The 24,390-nt window shown below is 39.8% G+C and overlaps 1 protein-coding gene across 1 annotated transcript; it reads left to right on the top strand.

Moving 5' to 3' along the window:
- The first annotated feature begins 1,013 nt into the window (after nucleotides 1–1,013).
- On the top strand, nucleotides 1,014–23,744 carry tmem160 (transmembrane protein 160). The gene is made up of 4 exons (XM_039768050.1): nucleotides 1,014–1,326; nucleotides 13,600–13,624; nucleotides 15,560–15,652; nucleotides 22,918–23,744. Exons 1-4 carry the CDS (start codon nucleotides 1,105–1,107, stop codon nucleotides 23,193–23,195), a joined length of 618 nt encoding a protein of 205 aa, XP_039623984.1. The 5' UTR covers nucleotides 1,014–1,104; the 3' UTR covers nucleotides 23,196–23,744.
- Nucleotides 23,745–24,390: the final 646 nt, after the last annotated feature.

The raw sequence follows: 24,390 nt of genomic DNA, 5'->3' as shown, positions 1-24,390 counted from the left end.
TGAGGAATCCCATACCAAATGGCTTTTAAAGAGACATATGCATTTCACAATAGATGGTGCATCACAAACATTAACACTGCTTTATGAATCCCATACCAAATGTCACATAACAGAGACATAGATTAAGAAATCTTGAAAAATATGCAAAGGTTAGATTTTCAATATTGGGCCAACACCCCAGGTCAGCAATAGCTTTAGTAAAATTGTGTGTGTGTGCATACAGTGTACACTAGATAGATAGATAGATAGATAGATAGATAGATAGATAGATAGATAGATAGATAGATAGATAGATAGATAGATAGATAGATAGATAGATAGATAAGACAGGCACTATGTAATAGATAGATAGATGCCAAGCAGGTAGCTATGAACCATAGAGTAAGTACATACTTTAAACATTCTTAACATGAAAATATGGCACGTCAGTAAAACTTCAAATGTAAGGTTGGCAACCCTGATCCACACCTCACTCTGTGGGTTTATCTCACCTTTTAATTTTCCATCTCAGGATACCTCTTATCATACATAATAAAATTTCTTCACTTTTTCCGATAGCTCCCTTTACAGGCATGGCCGTTTTAACATATGGGCACTGGCTGGGTGCCCCAGGAGCATAGCGGCCAACAATGTTTTTGATGCCTATGTATGTTTCTGTTTTGCTATCAAAACAAGGGGACCCTTTTCACTACTTTGCCCGTGGACTTATGATGCTGTTAAGACGGCGCTGCTTGTAGGTTAACTTCTGGACCCTGATCATCATGAAACCTCATATATTCAGTCATTTTCTTCTTCCCATTTATCTTCAGTCCTCTATCTCCATTCTTCCAACTTCTTCTCCACCACTAGCAACAAAAATACAAAGACCACACAAAAGTTAAGTTTTTATTAAAATAAAAAGTCGTTAATACTGCCATGTAGAATTAAGACGAGCCCCACGACTGCTACTGAACTTCCCGTCCGGGCCTGCAGGGGGAGCGCTCCGCTGTGTTTTCATAGGCCAGGAAAAGTGCGGAGTTTTCCCCCTCCCTCATCGGCTACACACGGGTTGAAAGGTGAGCGCGCCGTTGTACGAAGACCGCGCTCTTGTCTTCAACCCGGAACATGGCTGGAGTGAGCCGAGTCGGCTGGCGGTTGTGGCCAAGCCTCGCGGCTCAGATCGGCCGGTTAGGCCTGAGGAGCAGGTCCACCTACTGTGGAATTCAAAGCTGGAGACCAGACGGAGCTTTACGTGCCTGGAGTGGGAGGAGGGCGAACGGAGACTGGAGCAAAAGAAGGAGCACCGAGCCGCCGCAGTTTACCGAACTAGACAAGGCGGACGCCTGGGTGAGTAGTTGTGTCGGAAGCGAAAGGCCGTCGCAAGCCACTCCCTGGGTTGCCTTTTACATAGCGGGGTCTTGATCAATTTACAGCGATTTTAAAACCGATAGTAGGAGGCTGCGCTTTTATGTGTAAGACAAGTGTGGCCTGGAAACAGAGACGCCGGACCATAAAGTGATGGGTCTGCACTTTGTGCCCCTCATTGCGGTGCCCCGGGTGAGTTATTTAATCTGACAGCTCCCAGTATTAAAATGCGGAAACGGCTGTCATCGGGCTCTTGAGAGTAGATATGCGGATAAGTGAGGCACTATAATTAATGGGCGTAAAAGGAGTTAGTCCAGAAGATGGCGCACTTTCACAGAACATCATTCAAGCCACAACACTGTGCGGCCAGCGGGTCTTAAATTCTGTCCTGGGGTCCCGCTGTTGTGACTGCAGGACTTCCTCTCCGGCAACGTCTACATTAATGAAGCAAACTATCGTTCTAATGCAAAAATGACCAAACTGGGTTTGCTAAATGTTTTTGGAATGTAGCAAATATTTTAACACAGTTATCTTCTAACGATCCTGCTAGTGGGTCTGACAATAATGTAGTAAGCAGGCTCACCCTGTTCAGTGTCATTTGCCCCATGTCTACCCTGATTGCTTTTAATTGTCGTTACTAGAATAAAATTAGTAACTCAAAGTACACAAAAAGCTGAATTAATTAGAAAATGACAAGAGAGTTGGAACATTAAAAGTTATAGCAAAAATCCTGAGATTTTTCAATTTCATGTAAATGTAAGCCTCGCACTGCTGCTTTTCCAAATGCATAATTAGAGAAGGAAAAAAAATGGTTCATTAAATTATGAGATCAATTAGAAGAAAAATTGGCTCAGTAAATCACAAAAACCTTTAGCCACAGTGGGTTTCTCAGGGCTGAACTTGTGAGAAAGTATTTAGTCGGAGGAGAATGCAGAATTTACCCCGACTATTCATTTTAATGTTTGAGGTAATGATCTACATTGGGCTGGGGTTTGACAGTGTGTGATGACAATGACGATCTGGAATGATACCGCAGGGCAGCCTGGTAGGTTTCATTTATAATGCAAGACTCCTATTATGTGAATTGTCAAAAATAAATCGGATATTGGAGGACTATTATTGAATCCCAATATGTCTAGGCTGTGCATCTTAATTTATCACTTGTAATAGAAATAAACAATGAAAATGTGGAGATGGCTTATACAACTTATAGAAAACAGAAGGCATATAATCATTTCATTTCAGTTTATTTTTGTATAGTTCAGAGCTGTAACAAGTTCTCAGGTAAAATGCAATTGCGAACTTTACATAAGTAGTGTATAAATATGCAAAATAGTTTGAAACTGATTACCATAAATGGAGGTTAGCACTAGAACTTAACACATTTCATTAATTAACAATGGCCAGTAGACATAGGAGGTGAGGAAACAAAAACAACAGTAGGCCGCATCCTTTAAGGGGTTGTTGAAATAAACCTCTGGAAGGTCCACAGACAATTTAAACAGCAAAACTCTGTCACAGTTCTGGAGTCGCCGGCCAACTGGTCAGCGGAGTCAGGGCTGAGCTGTTTAATTTGAGGGTACAACCTGTCTGTTGGTTGATTCCAGGGCTCTCGGTATTCTCAGGTGTCTTTTCTACAGGAAGGAGAACAACAGTAGAATGCCGAGAAGAGCAACAGAATAGAGGAGGGCTAGAAAAGGTTCATAGTTCAGGTGAAGTCAGGTGGGTTTATTGTCATACCATCCATACACCACATTGTAATATACAGTGGCACGAAATAATATTCCCCAGGAGCGAAGTGCAGTATACATAAATACAAGACAGGTAAAGAACTCTATTATATCATAAATGAATAAATAAATTAGAACAGTCTAGGTGAGAACATGCCATTCAGCCCAACAAAGCTCACAAGTCCTATCCACTTCATTTTTCTAAAATAACATCAATCAAGTTTTGAAAGCCCCAGTCTACCACACTGCTAAGCAGCTTATTCCACGTGTCTATCGTTCTCTGTGTGAAGAAAAACTTCCTAATGTTTGTGCAAAATTTACCCTTCACAAGTTTCCAACTGTGTCCCCGTGTTCTTGATGAACTTATTTTAAAGTCACCATCTTGATCCACTGGACTAATTCCCTTCATAATTTTAAACACTTCACTCAGGTCTCCTCTTAATCTTCTTTAAAGGCTCAGCTCTTTCAATCTTTCCTCATAACTCATCCCCTGTAGCCCTGAATCAGCCTCGTCGCTCTTCTCTGGTCCTTCTCTTGTGCTGTTATGTCCTTTATGTAGCCTGGAGACCCAATCTGCACCCAGTACTCCAGATGATGCCTCAGAAGTGTGTTATAAAGCTTCAGCAGAACCTCCTGTGACTTGTATTTCACACGTCAAGGCGCTATATAGCCTGGCATTCTGTTTGCCTTCTTAATGGCTTCTGAACTCTGGCTGGCAGTTGATTGTGCAGAGTCCACTATGACTCCTCAATTCTTCTCATAAGGCGAACTTTTGATTTTCAGACGTCCCATTATGTAATCAAACCTAACATTTGTATTCCTACATGAAACATTATGTCAGTAAACATAAAGAATTACATCTGCCACAAATCTGCCCAAGACTGTATGATTTCCGAGTCCCTCTGTGATGATTTAATCGATTCAAGCTTATCTGCCAATCCACCTATCTTGGTATCATATGCAAACAAACTTAACCAGCTGGTTATTTGTATTCCTATCCAAATCATTTATATATATATATATATATATATATATATATATATATATATAAATATAAAAAACTCGCTTCGCTCGACAACTATGGAGGAATATTTCGGACAAAATGAAATAAATAAATAAATGCGTAAATAAATAAAAGTACTGTGAAATGTGAGCATAAATAAATAAATGTGTCATGAATTGACAGCCTTAATAAATAAATATGTCATGAAATGAGAGCATAAATAAATAAATGTGTCACGAAATATGTTTTTCGTTGCTTATTTATTTATTTCATTTTGTCCGTAACATTCCTGCAAACCGTCATGAAATACGGCTTGAAATAAAACTGTCACTTTCACTCGTCAAAGTTGAGAGGGTGGGCTCTAACACGCCCTCTAGTTACTGATTGGTGAATCGATAGCACAAGAATTAATTAGAAAAATGCTTACTACTGCCGATGAAATGGATTCTGCGAAGATATTACGTATTTCAGAGAGAGAATTGAAGATTTATCGGAAGAAATGACAATGTTGGCGGCCCTTTTAGACTCCGATATAGATGAAACTGTTTTTGAAATTATCGAAGAACAGGTGGAACAGACTCTACTACACTCCAGTTCAGGTGATGCAGTACCCTGCTCTGGACGTCCATCCTTTGACATTCCAGCTGTCAATAGAACACCTTCAGTTATGCGGTTTAAAAGTACGACAGATTGCAGATCTGTATGATGTATCAGAGAAGACGATCACAAGACGAATGAGCCAGTTTGATATACGGTAAGCTGCAACGGCTGTATTAGTTTAGGTACTTTGACATGGAATGCCCAAAGCAGCTCCACCTAATATTTTGAACTGAACAACTTTACCACTGATCAGAGCTGTACAGTTGTTTGAAAAAGTAGCTGCGAATATGCAACTGACTTTCTACTCGTAAAACAAGGGTCAAATACTCAGTTCTAAAAGGGCCGCCAACATTGTAATTTCTTCCGATAAATCTTCAATTCTCTCTCTGAAAAAAGTAATATCTTCGGCAGAATCCATTTAATCGGCAGTAGTAAGCATTTTTCTAATTAATTCTTGTGCTATCGATTCACCAATCAGTAACTAGAGGGCGTGTTAGAGCCCACCCTCTCAACTTTGATGAGTGAAACTGACAGTTTTATTTCAAGCCGTATTTCATGACGGTTTGCAGGAATGTTACGGACAAAATGAAATAAATAAATTAGCAACGAAAAACATATTTCGTGACACATTTATTTATTTATGCTCTCATTTCATGACATATTTATTTATTAAGGCTGTCATTTCATGACACATTTATTTATTTATGCTCACATTTCACAGTACTTTTATTTATTTACGCATTTATTTATTTATTTCATTTTGTCCGAAATATTCCTCCATAGACAACCACCCCCTCTCCCTGCTCTACCCACCAGCCCCTTCACGTCTCTGCCACTCACATATGTGGATTTCACTTTCACCAAACGACAGATCTTTTAATTCTTGCAGATACGCCTCTTCGTTGGGAAGAAACACTACTTTTCCCTGATTGCAACACGAATTAGACGATCTACAAGTCTATGACTTCCAACCCACTGAATCCGAACACAGGGTCACGGGGGTCTGCTGGAGCCAATCCCAGCCAACACAGGGCACAAGGCAGGAACCAATCCTGGGCAGGGTACCAACCCACCACAGAGACTATGACTTAAAAGTTTAAATCCAAACAATATATTTAATCTTTTTTCGGTGTTCCATTATTTCACCGAGTAATAATTTCCATTTGTTTGCCCTAATGCAATCTTTACTATCATTTTTTTGAGACTTTCAAGTTTTAGAATTTTCATTATTTCTAACCTGCTATGCATGTGTATCGCGTCATCATTTTTGAATTCTTTGCAACATTCTACTTATCTACTCTTTGTCTTTTATTTCTGGCCCCAGGCCTGGTTAAATCTCTTGGCACAAAGTCTCATCTCGCGGGATGTGAAAGTATCTCTCTGAAATAGTCTCATCTCGTCCCAGGATTATAGCAATAGCAGCAGCCCCAGCACTGACCCCTGCTGGACACCACTCTTAACGTCGGCCAGCTCTGATAGGGTTCTTTGCACCATAACTGTCTGAGTCGATCCTGCACGAATCTACACACAACACCATGAACACCTGCTTGTTTTCATTTGATGTCTAACCTCATGGTTAAGTGAATAGGCAGTGATATTTTGAAATAGATAGTAATGAATAATTACTAACAACGGCAAATAATAATAAACAATAATAGTAATGTGTAACAAATGTACTGCATATAAATAAGATTCTGAGGGCAGGGGAGCAGCACAGAGTTCAGAGTCTGGACAGCTAAGAGGTAGAAGTTGTTGCCGAACTGGTTTCCGATGCTACAGAACCTCATGCCAGATTGAAATGGGACAAAGAGACGATGGGAGGACAGGGATTGGCCCTTCAAAATGCTGTAGGCTTTGGATTGTTTATTTGTTATTGTATTGCTTACATTTTTGTACATATAACTAAAAAAATGTTGATATGCATATCTAGCCTGCTTTTCCTAAACTAATGTTGTAAGGACTCAAAAGTTGACACCGAAGAGGCTTCTGTTATATTAGCAGGCAGATCAATCCACAGCTTTGGTGCCCTGTAGCTAAAATCTCAACTCCTTACTGTTAATGTTTTAATCCTTGGCATATTTAGAAGGCTGGCATCTTGACATCCTAATGTTTGCTCTGTTTTGTAAGTAATGATATGTTCAGATAGATAAACAGTGCCTCCGCCATTTAAGGCTTTATATATAAGAAAGTGGATTTTGAAATCTGCTCCAAGAGTAGTGTCGTCTTTGTACTTACTTGCTTTTGTAGTGGTTCTTGCGCAGCATTTTGGATTAACTGAAAGCCGCATTTATTTATTTATTTATTTATTTATTTATTATTATATATATATATATATACACACACACACACACAGTAATACCTTGAGATACGAGTTTAATTTGTTCCGTGACTGAGCTCCTAAGTCAAAATGCTCTTATCTCAAATCAATTTTCCCCATTGAATGAATTGAAATGCCATTAATCCGTTCCAGACCCCCAAAAAACACTGTAAGAATATTGTATAAAAACACAATACAATAGAATTACTGCAATAAACTGGTTTTATTAAGTACAGTATAATGTACAGCATTTACCTTGGAGATCAGACGAGTTGAAGATGCTGACAGAGGTGGTGGAGAAAGGCTGAACTGAATAACTGAATGTTATTCACTGACTTTTGCCCTTTTCGCCGCACCTTCCTCACTTTCATCTGCAGGGGTTTTTGATAAAAACCTGTCCAATGAGGTCCGTTTCATCCCCTCTTTCAGAATGTTTCTAAAATGCGTTAGGCAAGTGTCATTAAATACAGCTGCTGCGCGATCAGTTGTAACTTTTTCAGGATGTTTCTTTTCAATAAACTCAAGTGTTAGACAAGTGTCATTAAATAGCTCCGCTGCAATATCAGTTGCAATTTTTTTCAGGGTTTCTTTTCAATAAAGTCAAGCGTTAGGCAAGTGTCATTAAATTGCGCCGCTGCACTATCAGTTGCAACTTTTTTCTTTGAAGTTCGAAACTTTTTCCCAAATTGCAAATACTTCCTTTATCTCACTTTATGAGGTAACCTCCTCCGCGATACCGATCTCATGCAGAACCTCCGTATGTTGCCGCGTCTGTAGTTCTGTCAACTCCTCTGTCATCAGTTCCTCGGAATGCTCTTTGATGGCTCATTTTCGAATTTTGGCTCGTAACTCAAGGCAAAAAATCAACCTAGTGACGGCTCGTATCTCAAAAAACTCGTACGTTAGGGCTCTCGTATCTCAAGGTACTACTGTATATATATTAATTAGTGCTGGCTGGTATCCCGGTTCATACCGAAAACCGTTTTTTATTTTTGTTATGCTATGGATTTTTCTTATGCAGCAATACCGGTTTAATTAGCCTAAACAACGTTCGGAACGTGCCGCAGTAGGAAACTGTTTAAGGGGGCACCTTTTTCACTGCTACACCGCTAAACACACATGCAACGGAGTACATGCGTTACTGGAGGTACACACTACATTTGTATACAATTTTAAATGCGTCTTTCACAGACAGACACAAATCTGATTACATTTTCCCAAACAAAATCTGACAACTTCCTCTGGTGTGGAGTTGAGCATGGTGGGTGCGCCAGTGTTTTGTATGCATTGTATATTCTTTTTAATAGTGATAATAAAGGCTTGTAGATATAACTGCATTCTATTATTAACAAAAGATGAGAGAGGTAGAGGATGTTCTTTAATGCTACAATTGTTATTGTTAGAGCTCTTGTCTAAGCTGCAAGTGCTCTGTGGTCATTCAGGGTGTGTGAATGGAGTTATGAATGGTGGAATTAAATCCTGCTTGGGTTGTTCAAAGACCAGGACTGACGTTTTTCTGTATTTTCTTAGGGCAATGCTGACTAGAAAAGACATGTCATTTTGAAGATATATGCTGTACCTGTCAAAGCAAGTTGCGGTGGCATTATGGTGTCTTGTTTTTGCTGCTGGCTCCAACCCTTTGTCGAATCTTTTTAGAATAAGTTCATCCTTAGTAAGCCACTGCACTAGGGGAAGTGTATTTTATATTTTCTGATCAACGCTGCACAAAACTTAAATAAGTTTCCCACAAGGGTAGTGACCTTATTGAATGGTGAGTAAGATAAGATAAGAACTTTATTCATCCCGAGGGAAATTCTTATGTCATTGGCATGTTCAGTGCAACAAGAAAAATAAAAATAGTACAATAAAAATTTAAAAAATACGACAGCATATGACAATTGTGCAGTATGCAAAAATATAACAGATTATTATTAAATACAAATTATTAGTGTAGGTTATGAAAAGTGACTTAATACTCGTGCCTGAGTAAAATGAGGTAGCCACTTGTGATGACAGGGTGGGACTAACATACTGCCATAAAGGCTGAAGAAGATCACCTACAGAACGAAGAGGAGTTCTAAAGCCTTATTGCCACAGGTAGGAAAGATCTCTTTTGCTGTGTGGGCCCAGGTGGTTCCTCATGGAGGCGTGCATGGGGTGAGATGGGTTGTCCATGATACTGAGGAGCTTTTTCAGCATTCTCCTCTCGGACACCTCCATCAGATCCTCTAGTTTGACGCCTAGGACAGAAGCAGCTTTTTTAATCAGCTTATTTAGCCTGTTATGATCAGCTATCTTCACCATGAGCTGCAAAAAACACCACATTCTCCACCACATAGTGATAAAACATCGTCAGCATTTCCCTCCATACATTAAACGACCTACGCCTCCTCATTAGGTAGGGCCGGCTGTTTCCTTTCTTGATCACAGTGTCTGTGTTTTTGGACCAGTCAAGTTTACTGTCAATGTGCACTCCCAGGTACCTATAGTCCTCAACTACTTCAACCTCCGTTCCTCTATAATGACAGGGGTGGGAGGAGGAGCCCGCTTCCTAAAGTCCACCACCAGTTCCTTTGTCTTTGTGATGTTTAACTGTAAATGATTCTGCTCACACCACCCAACAAAGCTTTCCACCACACCCCTATATTCCTCATCCTGACTATCCCTGATACAGGCCACAACGGCAGAGTCATCAGAGAATTTCTGCTGGTGACATACGTGAGACCTGTACCTGAAGTCAGACATGTAGATGGTGAAGAGGAAAGCTTTGAAAGGAGATCGGAGTTTCTTCAGTGTGGTGGTAGAATTGAAGAGTGACATCTCCCCATCACTGCTAACAGAAAGAATTTAATACAGATTATTATAGCCTAAAGGGTTACCACTTAATGTTACTTCAGGCTATAGGTCATGGAGTGGATGTCAAGGTGGTGCACTGCTACAAGTACTTGAAGGGTCCACATCAACGACAGGTTGGACTGGTCTGGTAACAGAGAAGAAAGGGCAGAGGAGGCTCTTTTTTCTTAGGAGACTGCATTCTTTTAATGTAGCTACTGGTGTCCTTCACATCTTCTACAACTCTGCGATGGCCAGTGTGATTTTTCTATGCTGCGCAGTGCTTGGTTGGCAACATCACTTCAGGAGACTCCAGCTGAATCAAAAGGCTAGTTAAAAGGGCAAGTTCAGGTATGGGAGACACTCTGGACCCCCCGGAGGTAGTAACAAAGGAGAGAATAATAATAATACATTTTATGTATATAGCGCCTTTCCCATGCTCAAGGAACTTACATAATATAAGAAAGAACGGCAGGGTATACAGCGTATAGCATTGTACAAACCAAATAAATAAAGAAGATTAAGACAGTAAATTCAGAGAAAGCCTAACAGACAACAGAATTGATGGTCTCCTACACACATGCAGGTTACATGAGCATCTTGACATGGAGGTAAACTGAGAGAAGGGGAATGAAGTCAAGTAGAGCTAAAAGCCTTCCTGAACAGATGAGTTTTGAGTTGTTTTTAAAAGAATTCATGGAGTCGGCTGATCTGATTCATTTCAGTAGGTCATTCCAGAGTCTGGGCACTCGCTATGCAGCTGAAGGCCCTGCTTTCACCCATGGAGTGTAGATTAGTGTGGGACCTACCTTAGTAGGCAGACAGGCACATAGTGATGGAGAAGGTCACTGATGTAGTTTGGTGCAAGGTTATTTAAGGCTTTGTAGGTTATTAGTAGGATTTTATATTCGATTCTGTAAGACACAGGGAGCCAGTGAAGACGGAGCAGGATGGTGTGATGTGCTCGCTGCTGCTGGTTCGAGTAAGGACTCTTGCAGCCGAGTTTTGAATAAGCTGGAGCTGTGATATAAGTTTAGAAGGGGCCCCTGCCAGCAGCGAGTTACAATAATCGATGCGGGATGTGATAAAAGCAGGGACAAGTTTCTCAGCGTTAGAAAATGAGAGGAAGGAGCGAACACAGGATATGTTATGGAGGTGAAAGTAAGAAAGTTTCTTAATGTGATTTATGTGGGCGGAGTAAAAAAGGGGAGGAATCAAAAATGACAGCAAGATTCTTTGCGGTAGAGGCAGGTCTGATGAGATCACCGCCAAGACTGACTGAGAAGGAGCTCATTTTATTAAGTTGCATTTTAGTCCCATTTTGCCGGAGTTCAGTTTTGTTGCAATTTAATTTTAAAGAGTTCTGCTCCATCCAGGTTTTAACTTCACTAAGGCAGGTTGTGAGCTGCGAAAGCTCTGATGGTTCCACCTTTAACATTGAAGTAGAGTTGAGTATCACCTGCATAAAAATGATAGACCAGTCCATAAATACAAATAATATGGCCAAGGGAAAGCATATAAATACAGAAGAGAAGAGGGCTGAGGACAGAGCCCTGAGGAGCTCCTTGTGTGACTGGAGCCAAGCTGGATCTGCTGTTGCCAGAATGAAAACAAAACAGTTCTATTATTAATAATGCTGCACATCCTCTCTCTGACACACTGACACTAAGGACTGTCAGCCAACAAAGTTTTCAGCAGAAGTGGGTCAAGAAACACGACTGGGGCTCCTTCATACCAACAGCAATATGCCTTCTAGTGTGACTGTCAAGTCAAAAGTTTTCTTTCTTTTTAATTTCTATTTCCTTTTTAGTTATTCTGTCGTGTGCTCAGACTGTAGTGTGCGTATGTATCTAGCTAGCTGTCTATGTAGATCATAGCTAGGTTTCATCTTTAAAAATCCAAATTTTCCCCACGAGGCAGATAGTCTGTCTATCTAAACTGATTATGTTCTGTACAAGTAAGTCTTCTGTTTAAAAGAAGTCTAAAGACTAACCTATGGCTTAGCAAGAAAAATCTTCCATATAAACGTCTACGCGTGGAAGTGTGTGTGTCTGTCCGGCCCAGAAGTGAGAGGTGGAGTCGGGGTAAGGGTTCCACCTCAGAGGAAACAGAAAACTCGCTTAGCCGCTAATAACACAAGCAAATAAAACAAACCCTCCGAAGAAAGACAAAGTCGCTTAGCTGCTATTGTCGGCAAAATGGTAGCCCTTTTATTTTTCCTCGGCTGCTAATGCAGAAGCGATGCAAGCAAAACAAATCCTCCTTGGAGAGAGATGCTCAGAGTAGTTCCTTTCAATTACCTGACATCTCTACATTTCAGGTTTTTTTCTGACGATAGTAGTTTCTAGGACCCTGGGCTTTTAGTATGTTATAAATGTGCTTTAAAATGACACTTTAAAGGAAAATGTGCAAAGTAAATGTTATTATAACATTCGGTAATGTGAGACGGTACAGTAGGTTGTGACCATCACTCTCTGTCCTGCTTATATTGTGTGATTTTTTTCCCCCCAAAGCCAAATGTGGCAATAATTAGCATTTGGTGAGATAAGCCTTTAGCACTTGTGCTGGCAGCATCACCTAAGCTTGCATATTCAGTTGGATGGTGTACAAGCAAATGATTGTGGAAGTTCATCATTTGTGAGTCTTTCACAACAGAAGTCTTCCTACTAAGTAAGGGCAGAGTGGTGGCTCTGAGACGAAGGATCTGCGCTGCGCTGGCATCCCAAAGGCTGCCAAAAGAGAGCCTAATCTGCTGGGCCCTTGAGCAAGGCCCTTAACCTTCAAGTGCTCCAGGGATGCTGTATAATGGCTGACCCTGCGCTCTGACCCCAAGTGGTATGCGAAAACTAACAAATTCTTAATACGAGAAATTGTATAAGACGAAATAAAGAACAGAAAAAAAAAAGTCGGCAAGTAACTTTGATTAATTCTTTTTACTAATCATGCTCATCTGCTTTGAAGCCAAAGTATTTCCAAATCGACAAGGTTAATTTCATAGCCGCCAATTATTGTGCCTGTGGCTTTCTGTATCAAATGTGTGCTTTCATACCTTGTGACCAAAAATGAGGACAACCTGTGGCCAAATTCAAAATGAGGGTCAACTGTAGAAATGGGATGTTGGATTATTCCGTCAAAATGGTGATGCCCCATTTCCAGTTGACCAACCTGAGAATTATACACCTCGTCCAGCTGTATTTTGACCTTTTGTGTCTAGTTAATATTGCGGTGTCCGTGGTGGTTCATACTCTTAGTAAACGCCATTTATGCTTCCAATTTCAGATTATCATTAACACCTCTGTCTGGAACTAACCTCAATTGAAATTTTTTATTTCTTTTAACACTTGTGCTGCTCATCAGACATTTTTTTTTTCATCCTCCTGTAGTATTAGGGTGTTGTTCTGTGTGAACCATTATGGATGTGGGGAGAAGTCAATCAAAATGACACCTTTTATTGGCTAACTAAAAAGATTACAATATACAAGCTTTTGCGGCAACTCAGGCCCCTTTTCAGGCAAGATGTACTTCTCACCTTATCCATGATTAGAAGTTGTCCTGAAATTGAAAGGATATTTGATAAATTTGCTAAAAAGAGGAACAGTTTTACCTGCATACTGTAGTATAAATATGGCTAGAAATAACATCAGTTATTGTAATAACTTCACAATTAAACCCACACCTAAAATTGCTTTCTGTTCATTAGTAGTTGATAGATGACTAACTCATAGTGGTGTGACTATACTGATGAAATCTGATTTATTCTGCTTTGTTTTCAGATGCTGAGAAAGGCACATGAAACAGGTGAGAGTTTCTGTTTTGACTGCCAGTTTACCCTGCACTTGACGCGTATTTGACCTCTCCAGGTAAAAGTGGTACGTGCAGTCCTCAGTGTTTATTGCTTCTTCAAGAAAACCGGTAAGACGCTGGTTTGAAATTCCCAACTTGCCATGTAATTTAGATTGAGCAGTTTTATCTTTTTAATGAGTTTTGGTCGGCGTCTAAGTGATTCTGGAAAACTGTTGGGCAACTCCAGAGGGAGAAGCAGTGCTTTGCCCGTGCAGTTTAGAGCAGTGATTTAGTGCTACTGACCTCACCTGGGGATATAGTTGGCACACTGAAGACCTTCTTAAATCCCACCGACATACGTTCCTTTGATGAAGCAGTGTCAGGGGACTCGGAGGAGGACTTATTCGTTGTTGGTGAAAATCTCCCTGAGTTTTTAAAGGCTCTAGATATTGTTTGGCTGGCCCACCTTTTCAGCATTTCATGGAGGTTGGGGACAGTCCCTCTGGATTGGCAAACTAGGGTGGTTGTCCCCATCTTTAAGGAAGGGGACCAAAGGGTGTATTCCTTAGCCTCTATGAGAAGGTCTATGCCAGGGTTCTACGAAGGGGGTCCCGCTGTTTTTAGAAGCTCGGATTCAGAGGAGCAATGTGGATTTCGTCCCTCAGTGTAGAACACTGGATCAGCTTTTTTACCCTTGCAAGGATTCCGGAAGGTCTGTTGGAGTATGCCCGGCCAGTCTACATGTATTTTGTGCACTTGGAAAAGACATATGACCATTTTCCCCTGGGTGTTCTGTGGGATGTGCTTTGGGAGTATAGGGTACCAGGCCATCCAGCTGTTGTTGGCTGTTTGGTCCCTGTACAACTGTAATGAAAGCTTTGGTTCGCTTTGCCAGTATTAAGAGGGACTCAGCCAAAGCTGATCTTTGTCTCCGATTCTGTTCATAATTTTTTTTGGACAGAATTTCTAGGTGCAGCCAAGGAGTAGATGATGTCCAATTTGGTGGCCACAGGATTGCTACTTTTTCTTTTTGTGTGATCCTGCAGGCTTCATTAGGCTGTGATATTAGACCTGCACTGGGGCAGTATGCAGCAGAGTGGTAAGCGCCTCCAAGTCCAAGGTCATGGTTCTCAGCCAGAAAAGGTCGGAGTATCCTGTCCAGGTTGGGAATGTGGTTCTTCCTCCAGTAGAGGAGTTTAAGTATCTCAGGATCTTGTTCATGAGTGAGGGAAGAAGGAAACAGTAGATCGACGGGCATATTGGAGTAATGTGTGTAGAAGTGTGGGCTTCGTACTGGTCTGTCGTGTTGAAGTGGGAGCTAAGCTAAAAAGTGAAACTCTCGATTTGCTGGGGATTTCTATGTTCCCACCATCATCTTTGTGTCACAAGCTGTGAGTGGTGACTGAAAGAGCTAAATAGCACATACAAGAGACAGAAATGTGTTTCCTTGGCAGGGTATCTGGGCTCAGCCTTAGAGACAGGATAAGAAGCACAAACATTTGGGAGGAACACAAAATTAAGCTGCTGCTCCTCCACATCGAAAGGAGCCAGTTGAGGTGGGGTCAGGTATCTGATTAGGTGTCACTGTGGGGAGGTGTTTTTGGCCTGCTCAGCATGGAGGAGACTTCAAGGCAGACCAAGGAAATGCTGGGAAGATTACATTGCTTTGGTATCACCCTCGAGGAGTTGGAGGAAGTGGTGGGGAAAAGATATGTCTGGAAATCATTGCTTAGACGGCTGCCCACACTATCCTGATCCAGATGAGTGGCAGAAAATGGATGGATCTTTTTAAATAGTTGCTAGTTAGTGGTAGTGTTTTTTTTTTTAAGGGATAACTTACATTATGGTGTGTGTATCCTACAGCAGAATAAAATGCTAAATATTTTGTTTGGTTACTTTCTCATAAGTCACATTACTCTGTTTTTTTTTTTCCCCCCACTTCTTTTACAGGTTTCCTGTCATGGTTTCGAAATGGTCTTCTTGCATCAGGAATCGGAGTAATTGCATATGTGCAAAGTGATTTAGGCAGAGAAGCAGCCTACAGTACGTGTTTAATGGTGCATTTTATCAGTGCTCACAACTAAAATTCATTTGATTGACTGATTGTAAAGTTAATGGAAAGTTTAATACATTTAGTACTTTGAGAATTTTTCATTCACCAATGTTGTGTATGTTCAGTAAAAACTTATATACTGAATCTGTTCTTTCATAACATCTGTGGGCAAATACCGTATATACTCGCATATAAGTCAGGTCTTGAAACCCAAAAAATCAATCGTAAAATCAGACCCTGACTTGTATGCTGTTCAAAAATGTTACAATTATTTATTTATTTTTTTCATCTTCTTGCCTCCTCCAATCTTGCACCAGTTTCTCAGACGCATTAAATTTTGTTGCACAAGGCAGTTACCAATTTCTTTCATTACTTCGACGTTTAATTTAAAACCAGCTTCATATTCTCTTCTGATCGAACACTCCATCGTAGATAAGTGATGCTCTTATGATAAAGGTGTATGAGGGTGTAAGATACAAAAACTCAAATCAGTGCAAATATTGCTTTGGAATAGTTCAGGTATTACTGTGTGGTCACGTAGGCACAATAGAGAGAAAGAGGGAGAGGTTAGGACCACACGCTGATACGGCGCATTGCCACACCCGCATAAAAGAAAAAGGCTGTGTGCTCTGTGGTTACTCTCTCAGGTGGGCATTAGCATACCATAATCCCTTGTACCAATAGTGTGAGTTTTCCGCATTCGACTTATACAAGCGACATTTATAAAATACCAGAAATGATACTGTAAAATCAAGTCCCGACTTATCTGTGAGTATATACGGTAGTTTTAATGGTAGTAAAAAAGTCTACATCAGACATGTTAAAGTCAGTGAAGCTTATACAAGTAAAGAATCAATATAAACATAAGGATAATTAGGATTGTCCCCAACAGCCCCCAAACAAGATTAACACCAACATGCTTTTGACATTCAATTAATGTTGAAGACCTATACTTAGATAAGTTCATGCACCTCACAATTTATGAGTCAGTATTATGAAGTTTGGTATGTCTGATCTTGATTGACCAGAGCCATTTGCCAGATAGGAGAGGCAACAGAGGGTGGTGGGGGATATGAGGGGGTCAGTAATAATTTTAGAAGTAGTGCACAAGTTCCTTTAGCCTCATACCGTCCTTGGCAGAGGAATTGCAATACCAAATCATGAAGGAGAAGGTTAAAACACTTGTTGAAAATGGTCATTCGTTCTTGTGAAGTTCTGAACTTGAACTGCCTCTGTGTGGGCAGTATCTTTGACTGTAAAGTGTTAATCTCCCAGTGGTGGTCCCAGGGAAATTGAAAATTTCAGTCTCTAAAACCTAGTCATGGATTCATAATGGCAAGAGTGATGGTTACCTTAAATTCCAATACATATTCTTTAGTTTTCTGCAGTAGCTTCCAATTATATAGTGTTCCATCATTTAGTCATGCTACTTTTATTCCTGTGTGTGGACCCGTTGTAAGATTTATGGAACCTGCAAGTGCAGTATCATCAGCAAATCAGACCAGCATTTCACAGGGAGATTCTGTAATGGTCATTGTGTAGAGTATATAATGGAGTCATGATTAGACACCCACACTTGGAGTAGAAAGTTTATAGATGGCATCCTTCATCTTCACACCTTCTTCCTGTCAGAGTAGTACAGTTGAAGTCAGAAGTTTACCTACTTAGGGTGAATTCTTTAACTCGCTCTCTTTAGAACCCCTCCACAGATTTCATCTTAAACTGTAAATTTGGCATATAGTTTAACACTAGAATTACCAGAGCCTACGAGAAAACTCATAAATCCGGCCCCCCTTAAATCCATTTGCACCTCTCCGTCAGCGTCTTTTTTCCTGTAAATGTGCCGATTAAGACAAGCAGCAAGCAGCCTGCTATTCCATCTAACACCGTCGCAAAACATTCACAAAGTTCTCCCAGCTCGTGCCTTGTTCGATTATCTGGGAGTGAAGTACAGGAGTTTTAGAGTGGAAATAATAGATCATTATTTGGAACACATGCATTTCATGTGTGTTCTGTTTCTACAGGTATTTTGTAAACACAACTTTTTTTATATCTTAGTAATAAATGTTACAAAATGTAGGCATAAACTATATAATGTGTGAAGCCTGAAGTCCAAAGATCAAATAAACACTTTCACAAAAGGTTCAAGGACGATACAACAGCATCCATGGCGTAGCGGTAAGATTTGCTGACTTGTAATCAAGAGTCCCCGGTTCGGTCCAGACTGTCTCCTATATTTACTGTTTTCAGTAGTGAGCTGATCTTATTGTTATACAGTACACACACATTTGGTTTGGTTTTCTCTCACTCACGATCACGATACATACTATCACCTTAGGGATCTGACACTGTTAGTTTTTATTTGAAACTGGGAATAACTGTAGATACGAGTGGTGTTTTGAGGCAATGGAACTGGACATTCTCCGATCTGGAGGGATAAAAGCTGACACACAAATGCTGGTGAATCTGCCTTCTTCGTATCTCACCATCACTTTATTTTTTTTTATTCAGTTTTATTGAGTGTTCCTGCTCGCACAGAATTAGTATGCACCTATGATGTCAAAAAAAAAAAAAACAGATGTAGGTATATATGATATTTGGAATTATCCATTTTATGACCTTTTATGAGGTCAGTTCAGCACTATATGCTGAACTGCAATCATCATATTCCAATGTTAACAGTTCACACACACGCAAGGACAGTCCTTCCTACATTTACGACATGTGTACCTGTTGCAATGCGCACACTTTATGCTGTGGTTTCTATTACACACCTGAAAGAAAGAGACAATGTATGTGACATTTTGAAGAAATCATTTTATAACCTGAATAGTACCAATCAGAAACATCATTACACAAACGCAATATTATTTGAAAACGAACAGCGTCCGATTGGGTGTGAATTTATGCTGGCACTGTTACTTAGAGTCAGATCAGGAGGGGCGGGATGTTAGAGCGTGATCATGATTGAGAGAATAAAACTGAAATAAGCAAACTTTTACAAGTACCATAAATTACTAGGCTGCTTGCTGCTTGTCTTAATCAGCGCATTTACAGGACATAAGACACTGAGGGAGAGGTGTGAACAGATTTAAGGTGGGCCGGATTTGCGAGTTTTCTCATAGGCTCTAGTAATTCTAGTGTTAAGTCATCTACTTTGTGCTAAAGTCATTTTTTTCCAACAATGTTCATAGAGTATTTCACTTTTTATTGACCAAATCACAATTCTAGTGGGTCACAAGTTTACAAACACTTTAACTGTGGTTTCAAATAGCTTGGAAACTTCCAGAAAATTATGTCAAGCCTTTAGGCAGCTACACAATGAGGTCAAATATAACCGGTTTAGGTGATTTAAAAGTAGTAAAAAGTGGTGCAGGAGCATGTTAATGTCTAGACTTAAATACCATAACAGTAAACTCTTGTAATGATGCAAGGTGTGATCAAAAATATGGTGAATGTTTAAATAAAAAAATAAAAATTACAGTAGAAGACACATTGCCATCAATCGTCCTCAAAATACACCCCCTCACTTTGAACACGCTTATCCCATTGTTTTGCCACTTTCTGAAGCATCTCCAGAAGTCCTAGAAATCAGCAAAATTCCAAAGGGACCCACATTTTTGCACAGCCAGTTTTTCACATTTGATTTAATTTCATAAAACTGCTTCACTAAAAATCTTTGTTTGGAAAACACTCCTGTACTCAGGTGTTCCTAGGAACTGAAAGACATACCACCGTTATCTTTTTTGTTGAAAGTAGAGGAAATTATTATGCAGGCTGAGAGGGGTTCCCAAACTTTTTCTTTTATATATATATATATATATATATATATACACAGTATATACACACACACACACACACACAGGGTACAGAAAGTATTCAGACCCCCTTCAATTTTTCACTCTTTGTTATATTGCAGCCATTTGCTAAAATCATTTAAATTAATTTTTTCCCCTCATTAATGTATACACAGTACCCCATATTGACAGACAAAAAAAAAGAATTTTTGAAATTGTTGCAGATTTATTAAAAAAGAAAAACTGAAATATCACATGGTCCTAAGTATTCAGACCCTTTGTTCAGTATTTAGTAGAAGCATCCTTTTGAGCTAATACAGCCATGAGTCTTCTTGGGAAAGATGCAACAAGTTTTTCACACCTGGATTTGGGGATCCTCTGCCATTCCTCCTTGCAGATCCTCTCCAGTTCTGTCAGGTTGGATGGTAAACGTTGGTGGACAGCCATTTTAGGTCTCTCCAGAGATGCTCAATTGGGTTTAAGTCAGGGCTCTGGCTGGGCCATTCAAGAACAGTCACAGAGTTGTTGTGAAGCCACTCCTTTGTTATTTTAGCTGTGTGCTTAGGGTTATTGTCTTGTTGGAAGGTAAACCTTCGACCCAGTCTGAGGTCCTTAGCACTCTGGAGAAGGTCTTTGTCCAGGATATCCCTGTACTTGGCCGCATTCATCTTTCCTTTGATTGCAACCAACCATCCTGTCCTTGCAGCTGAAAAACAACCCTACAGCATGATGCTGCCACTGCCATGCTTCACTGTGGGTACTGGATTGGACAAGTGATGAGCAGTGCCTGGTTGTCTCCACACATACGGCTTAGAATTAAGGCCAAAAAGTTCTATCTTGGAGTTTGCTAAAAGACACCTGAAGGACTCTGAGATGGTGAGAAATAAGATTCTCTGGTCTGATGAGACCAAGATATATATATATATATATATATATATATATATATATATATATATATATATATAACCGCAAGATACGGGCACGCGAATCTTACACTTCACAACCCAAAGGAAAGTGGACGATAATAGAAGGTTAAAGTAGCATTACCATATTCGGTCCTCAGCCCCTCTTGTCACCTATGCACGCCCTTATATAACTGGCAAAAAATCTCACGCAAAAAAAAGTGGTACTGAAAAATATATTGACATTTACTATTTACATTTACTTGCCCAGTGCCTGAGTGCTCATTAGTGAACCCCTTTCCCAGACGCCCTCCCCAGCACTCAAATCCTAATCCCCGGTTTGACATAGACAATAAACAAAATAAAATAAAAAAAAAAAAAAACTGTTCTCCGAAAACGCCAAAAAAGAGAATTTACTTAGTCCACATATAAGAAAACAATAAATCCTGCAGTTCAGTTCCTTCCGTAGAGCAGGCGGAAAACACAACAGTTCTCTGATGGACTCACCAGACGGGAGCACCCAGAGAACACCAGAACTTGGCCTCTTCTCGGGGATTCATCACCAGATTATTTCTTCGGGGTGGCCACCCACAAATACCAGACGTCCCTGGGTTAAGAAAGCTCCTGAATGATCCTTTGAGCATGAATAGTCTCCACCTTGCCTTCTGCCTTTTCCTTCCTTGTTTCTTTCCTCCTGCCTTGATCCGCCATTCCCGTTAAATATAAAAAGTTTCCCGCCGAAAACATCTTTGCCCCTCTAGGTTGTTATGGAAACCTCATGCCGGCAACAGGCAGCTGGAATATTTACCGGACGGAGTCCTCTCAGACTGGAACGTCACCAACGGTGCCTGAAGGGCTATTTACAAACACCCTCCCAGCCAACTTAATAAAGTGACAGACAGTCCAGGAGGCCAACCCGACTGTCAAGTTATGTAGCCTTGCTACAATATATCTATCAGAATGACTTTATAACTTTCTTCCTTTTTAAGGAAAACACCTGACTAGGCAGTCCTAGTCCCAGGGAGGACAAGCATATTGTTGGTTATGAAGGAGCCCCAGTCACATTTCTTGACACACTTCTGCTGATTAATTGAATGGCTAACAGTACTCCGTGTTGGTGTGTCAAAGAGTAGATGTGTAGCATTGTTCATATTAGCACTAAGATTTGTATTAATCCTCTCCTATGTTACTACACTTAGGAGTTCTACAGTGCATCCCATAATAGAACCCTCTATTTTAATTAGCTTGTTTATTCAGTAGAATTACACTGAATTTCATTGGCCATCGCAGTGTTGCAGAAGATTTGATGAAGATTGATGTGGACCCACATAAATGTACTTGTAGGAGTGCACCACCTCTACATCCACTCCTTGAATAGTAATCTGATATAGAAGCTCATTTTCCTGAGGCTAAGATTCAGACAAATATCTTTGCAACAAGAAGTAAAGTTCTCCCCCCAACTTCTTTCCTCTGACTCGTCCCCTTTATCAATACACCCCATAAGTTCCAAATCATCAGAGAATTTTTGCAAGTGACATGACCTGCTGTTGTATTTATAGCGTGAGGTGTACAAAGTGAAGAGAAAAACGGATGAGCCTGTTCCTTGTAGTGCTCCAGTGTTGTTCACACAATCCAATCTCACAAACTGCGGTCGGCTTGAGTGATAGTCTGTTATCTAGGACACCATAAGTATTGAAAGCGCTAGAAAAATAGATAAATAAATTTTTTATTCTATTTATATATAACATTTTTGTATTCTTTGTATAATACCTTACATTTACTTAAACATCATCTGCTACAAATCTGTCCAAGCCAGTGTGCTGTCCAAGTCCATTTGTAAAGTTTCAGCTGATTCATGATTACCTGTCGTCCTCCTTAGTTTAGTATTCTTTGCAAACTTAACCATTTTATTCTTTATATTTGTATCCAATCATTTATGAATATTAAACAGAGTAGCAGCTAGAGCACTGACCCCGAGGGGCATCACTTTTAACATCACCTTATTCTGAAAAGGTTCCCCTCTCCATAACCTTTGGTTCTTGGTGTTTTAAGCCCGTTGTGTACCCAGCTGCACAAAGCCCCCTGAATTCCCACGTCTTTTAATTTGATCACTAGCCCCTCACATTTTATCTTATTAAAAGCCCTCTGAAACCCAAGGTAAATCATGTTGTAGGCACCTCTTTTATCATACATATACTTTTGTTGTTTCCTAATAGAATTCAAATAACTTAATCTATGCTAACGATTTGCTAATACACCTTTTTTTTTTTCCTTAATAGTTATCATCCTAGTAAAAGCATTTTGTAGTTTTACATTAATTTGAAATACTTACTATTTGGCTTACCTGCACCACGGTTGGAAAAAGATTTTTATGTATTTTTAAGGAAGGTGATATTCTTTCCTTCCATGTAATGTAACATTTCTGTGCGATATTGTACTGCTAAAAATCACAGATGCATCAAGGGAAAAGTGTAACAACATCATCTTTTTTTGTTCTTTTCGAAGAATTGTGATGATTCACAGGAGTAACTTTCAATATTTACTGTTCTTTTTCAGGTTTCTTTATCCTTGGTGGTATTTGCATCTGTTTTGGAGGAGCTTCCTATGTGGCAAACCTGTTTGCTTTGCGGCGCACTATGCTTCTTTCTGTGAAAGCGGCACTGCTGAATAGCCTGGTGGTCTTCACGGCAGCCCTTTTCTGGCTGTGTGCCATTTCATTGTACATTGGTCAACTGGAGATTGAAACAGCAAGTGAGGAAGAAGAGAGAGAGGGCTGCCAGCACTGTCAGAATGAAAAGGACTCAAAAGAGAGCAAAGACCAGAAGGAGAAATAAATGCTCCACAAATACAATGCAGTGCAGTTGTAAGATGTTATTTTCTGGTGCAATACCATTATCTGTTGTTTTAACAATCCAAAAAAAAAAAGGTAAACACAAAAGCATGTTTTAACATTTGGATGGGAGGCTACCTTTTAATTGAAGATTTTAAAAAAGAATGTATATACTACTATATTTTTTATCAAGTCCAGTATTACACCAACTCTCTTTAATGCTTTGCTACTGCAACTACGACCCCAGGCCAGTTTACTTGTCTTCTGTTTATTGGGCTAGTTGGTCAGGCGTAAGTGTGGAGGTTTGTTCAAATCATGACGTGGAGCTTTTTTTTTTTTCCTGTGTTTCTTGTATTATGTAATTTGTTTTTCCTTTTGTTAATTAATTTCCATTTGAATGGTGTTTTCTATTCACAGCATATTCTTGCAGTTCATTCAAATTTAGGGTCATGTGGATGTGTTTTTGTTTTGTTTTTTTGCAGTTTGGACTTTTGCTTAAAGAGAAAAAAAGAATCCTTTTTCTCTTAAAGTGTACAATATATTTAATACATGAGTTTTATTTTGGTCATTATAGATTGGGAGCATTCGATGTATTTTTAGGTTCAATGTCTCCATTTTTTTTCTTTTCTTTTCAATATAAAAATCTTTCAGCGTGGGGTTTTGATTAACGACGTTGAGATATTTTAGATTTAGCTGCAACTCAATCCAAGGCGATTTACAATATCATGATACTTTATGATTGTTTGAACATTTTCAGGCAGACGAAATGCTGTAATAAGGAGGATCACATGGTGAGTATAACACAGGAATATGAATTGGCAGTGTTGGGCTTTAATAGTCTGTTGTAGCGAGTTCCTCTTGAAGTAAGATGAGGAGCCCGGTACATCCGCGAATCTCCTACTCTTAGGAAAAACAAATTCTATCAGCAACGGAACCAAACAGAATCGTAGCCCCAATTTGCTCCCCTTAGATAGAGATGTCCTTTATGGTTTAAAAAAATGGAAATAACCACCCAAACAATTAAGTTAATTAAACAAACAAGAATATATATTATAAATGACCAAACAAAACTATAAACAACCTTTAATCAATCCTACCCAAAGCCGGAATAAATAAATAGATACTAATTAACACCCCCTTTTGAACCCCTTTATAATGCACTCCCCAGAAAAAGGCGAAACAGAAAAGGAAAGAAGAAA

The sequence above is a fragment of the Polypterus senegalus genome, chromosome 11 (assembly GCF_016835505.1).
Source record: "Polypterus senegalus isolate Bchr_013 chromosome 11, ASM1683550v1, whole genome shotgun sequence".
In the NCBI taxonomy this organism is placed as follows: Eukaryota; Metazoa; Chordata; class Cladistia; order Polypteriformes; family Polypteridae; genus Polypterus; species Polypterus senegalus.
Note: the sequence above shows the minus strand (reverse complement) of the source record. Positions and strands in the feature narration are given on the sequence as shown.

Coding starts and splice junctions, on each gene's coding strand:
- tmem160 (XM_039768050.1), top strand. CDS start 1,105: ATGGCTGGAGTGAGCCGAGTCGGCTGGCGGTTGTGGCCAAGCCTCGCG. Junction 1,327..13,599: donor TAGACAAGGCGGACGCCTGG/GTGAGTAGTTGT, acceptor CTTTGTTTTCAG/ATGCTGAGAAAGGCACATGA. Junction 15,653..22,917: donor AGGCAGAGAAGCAGCCTACA/GTACGTGTTTAA, acceptor GTTCTTTTTCAG/GTTTCTTTATCCTTGGTGGT.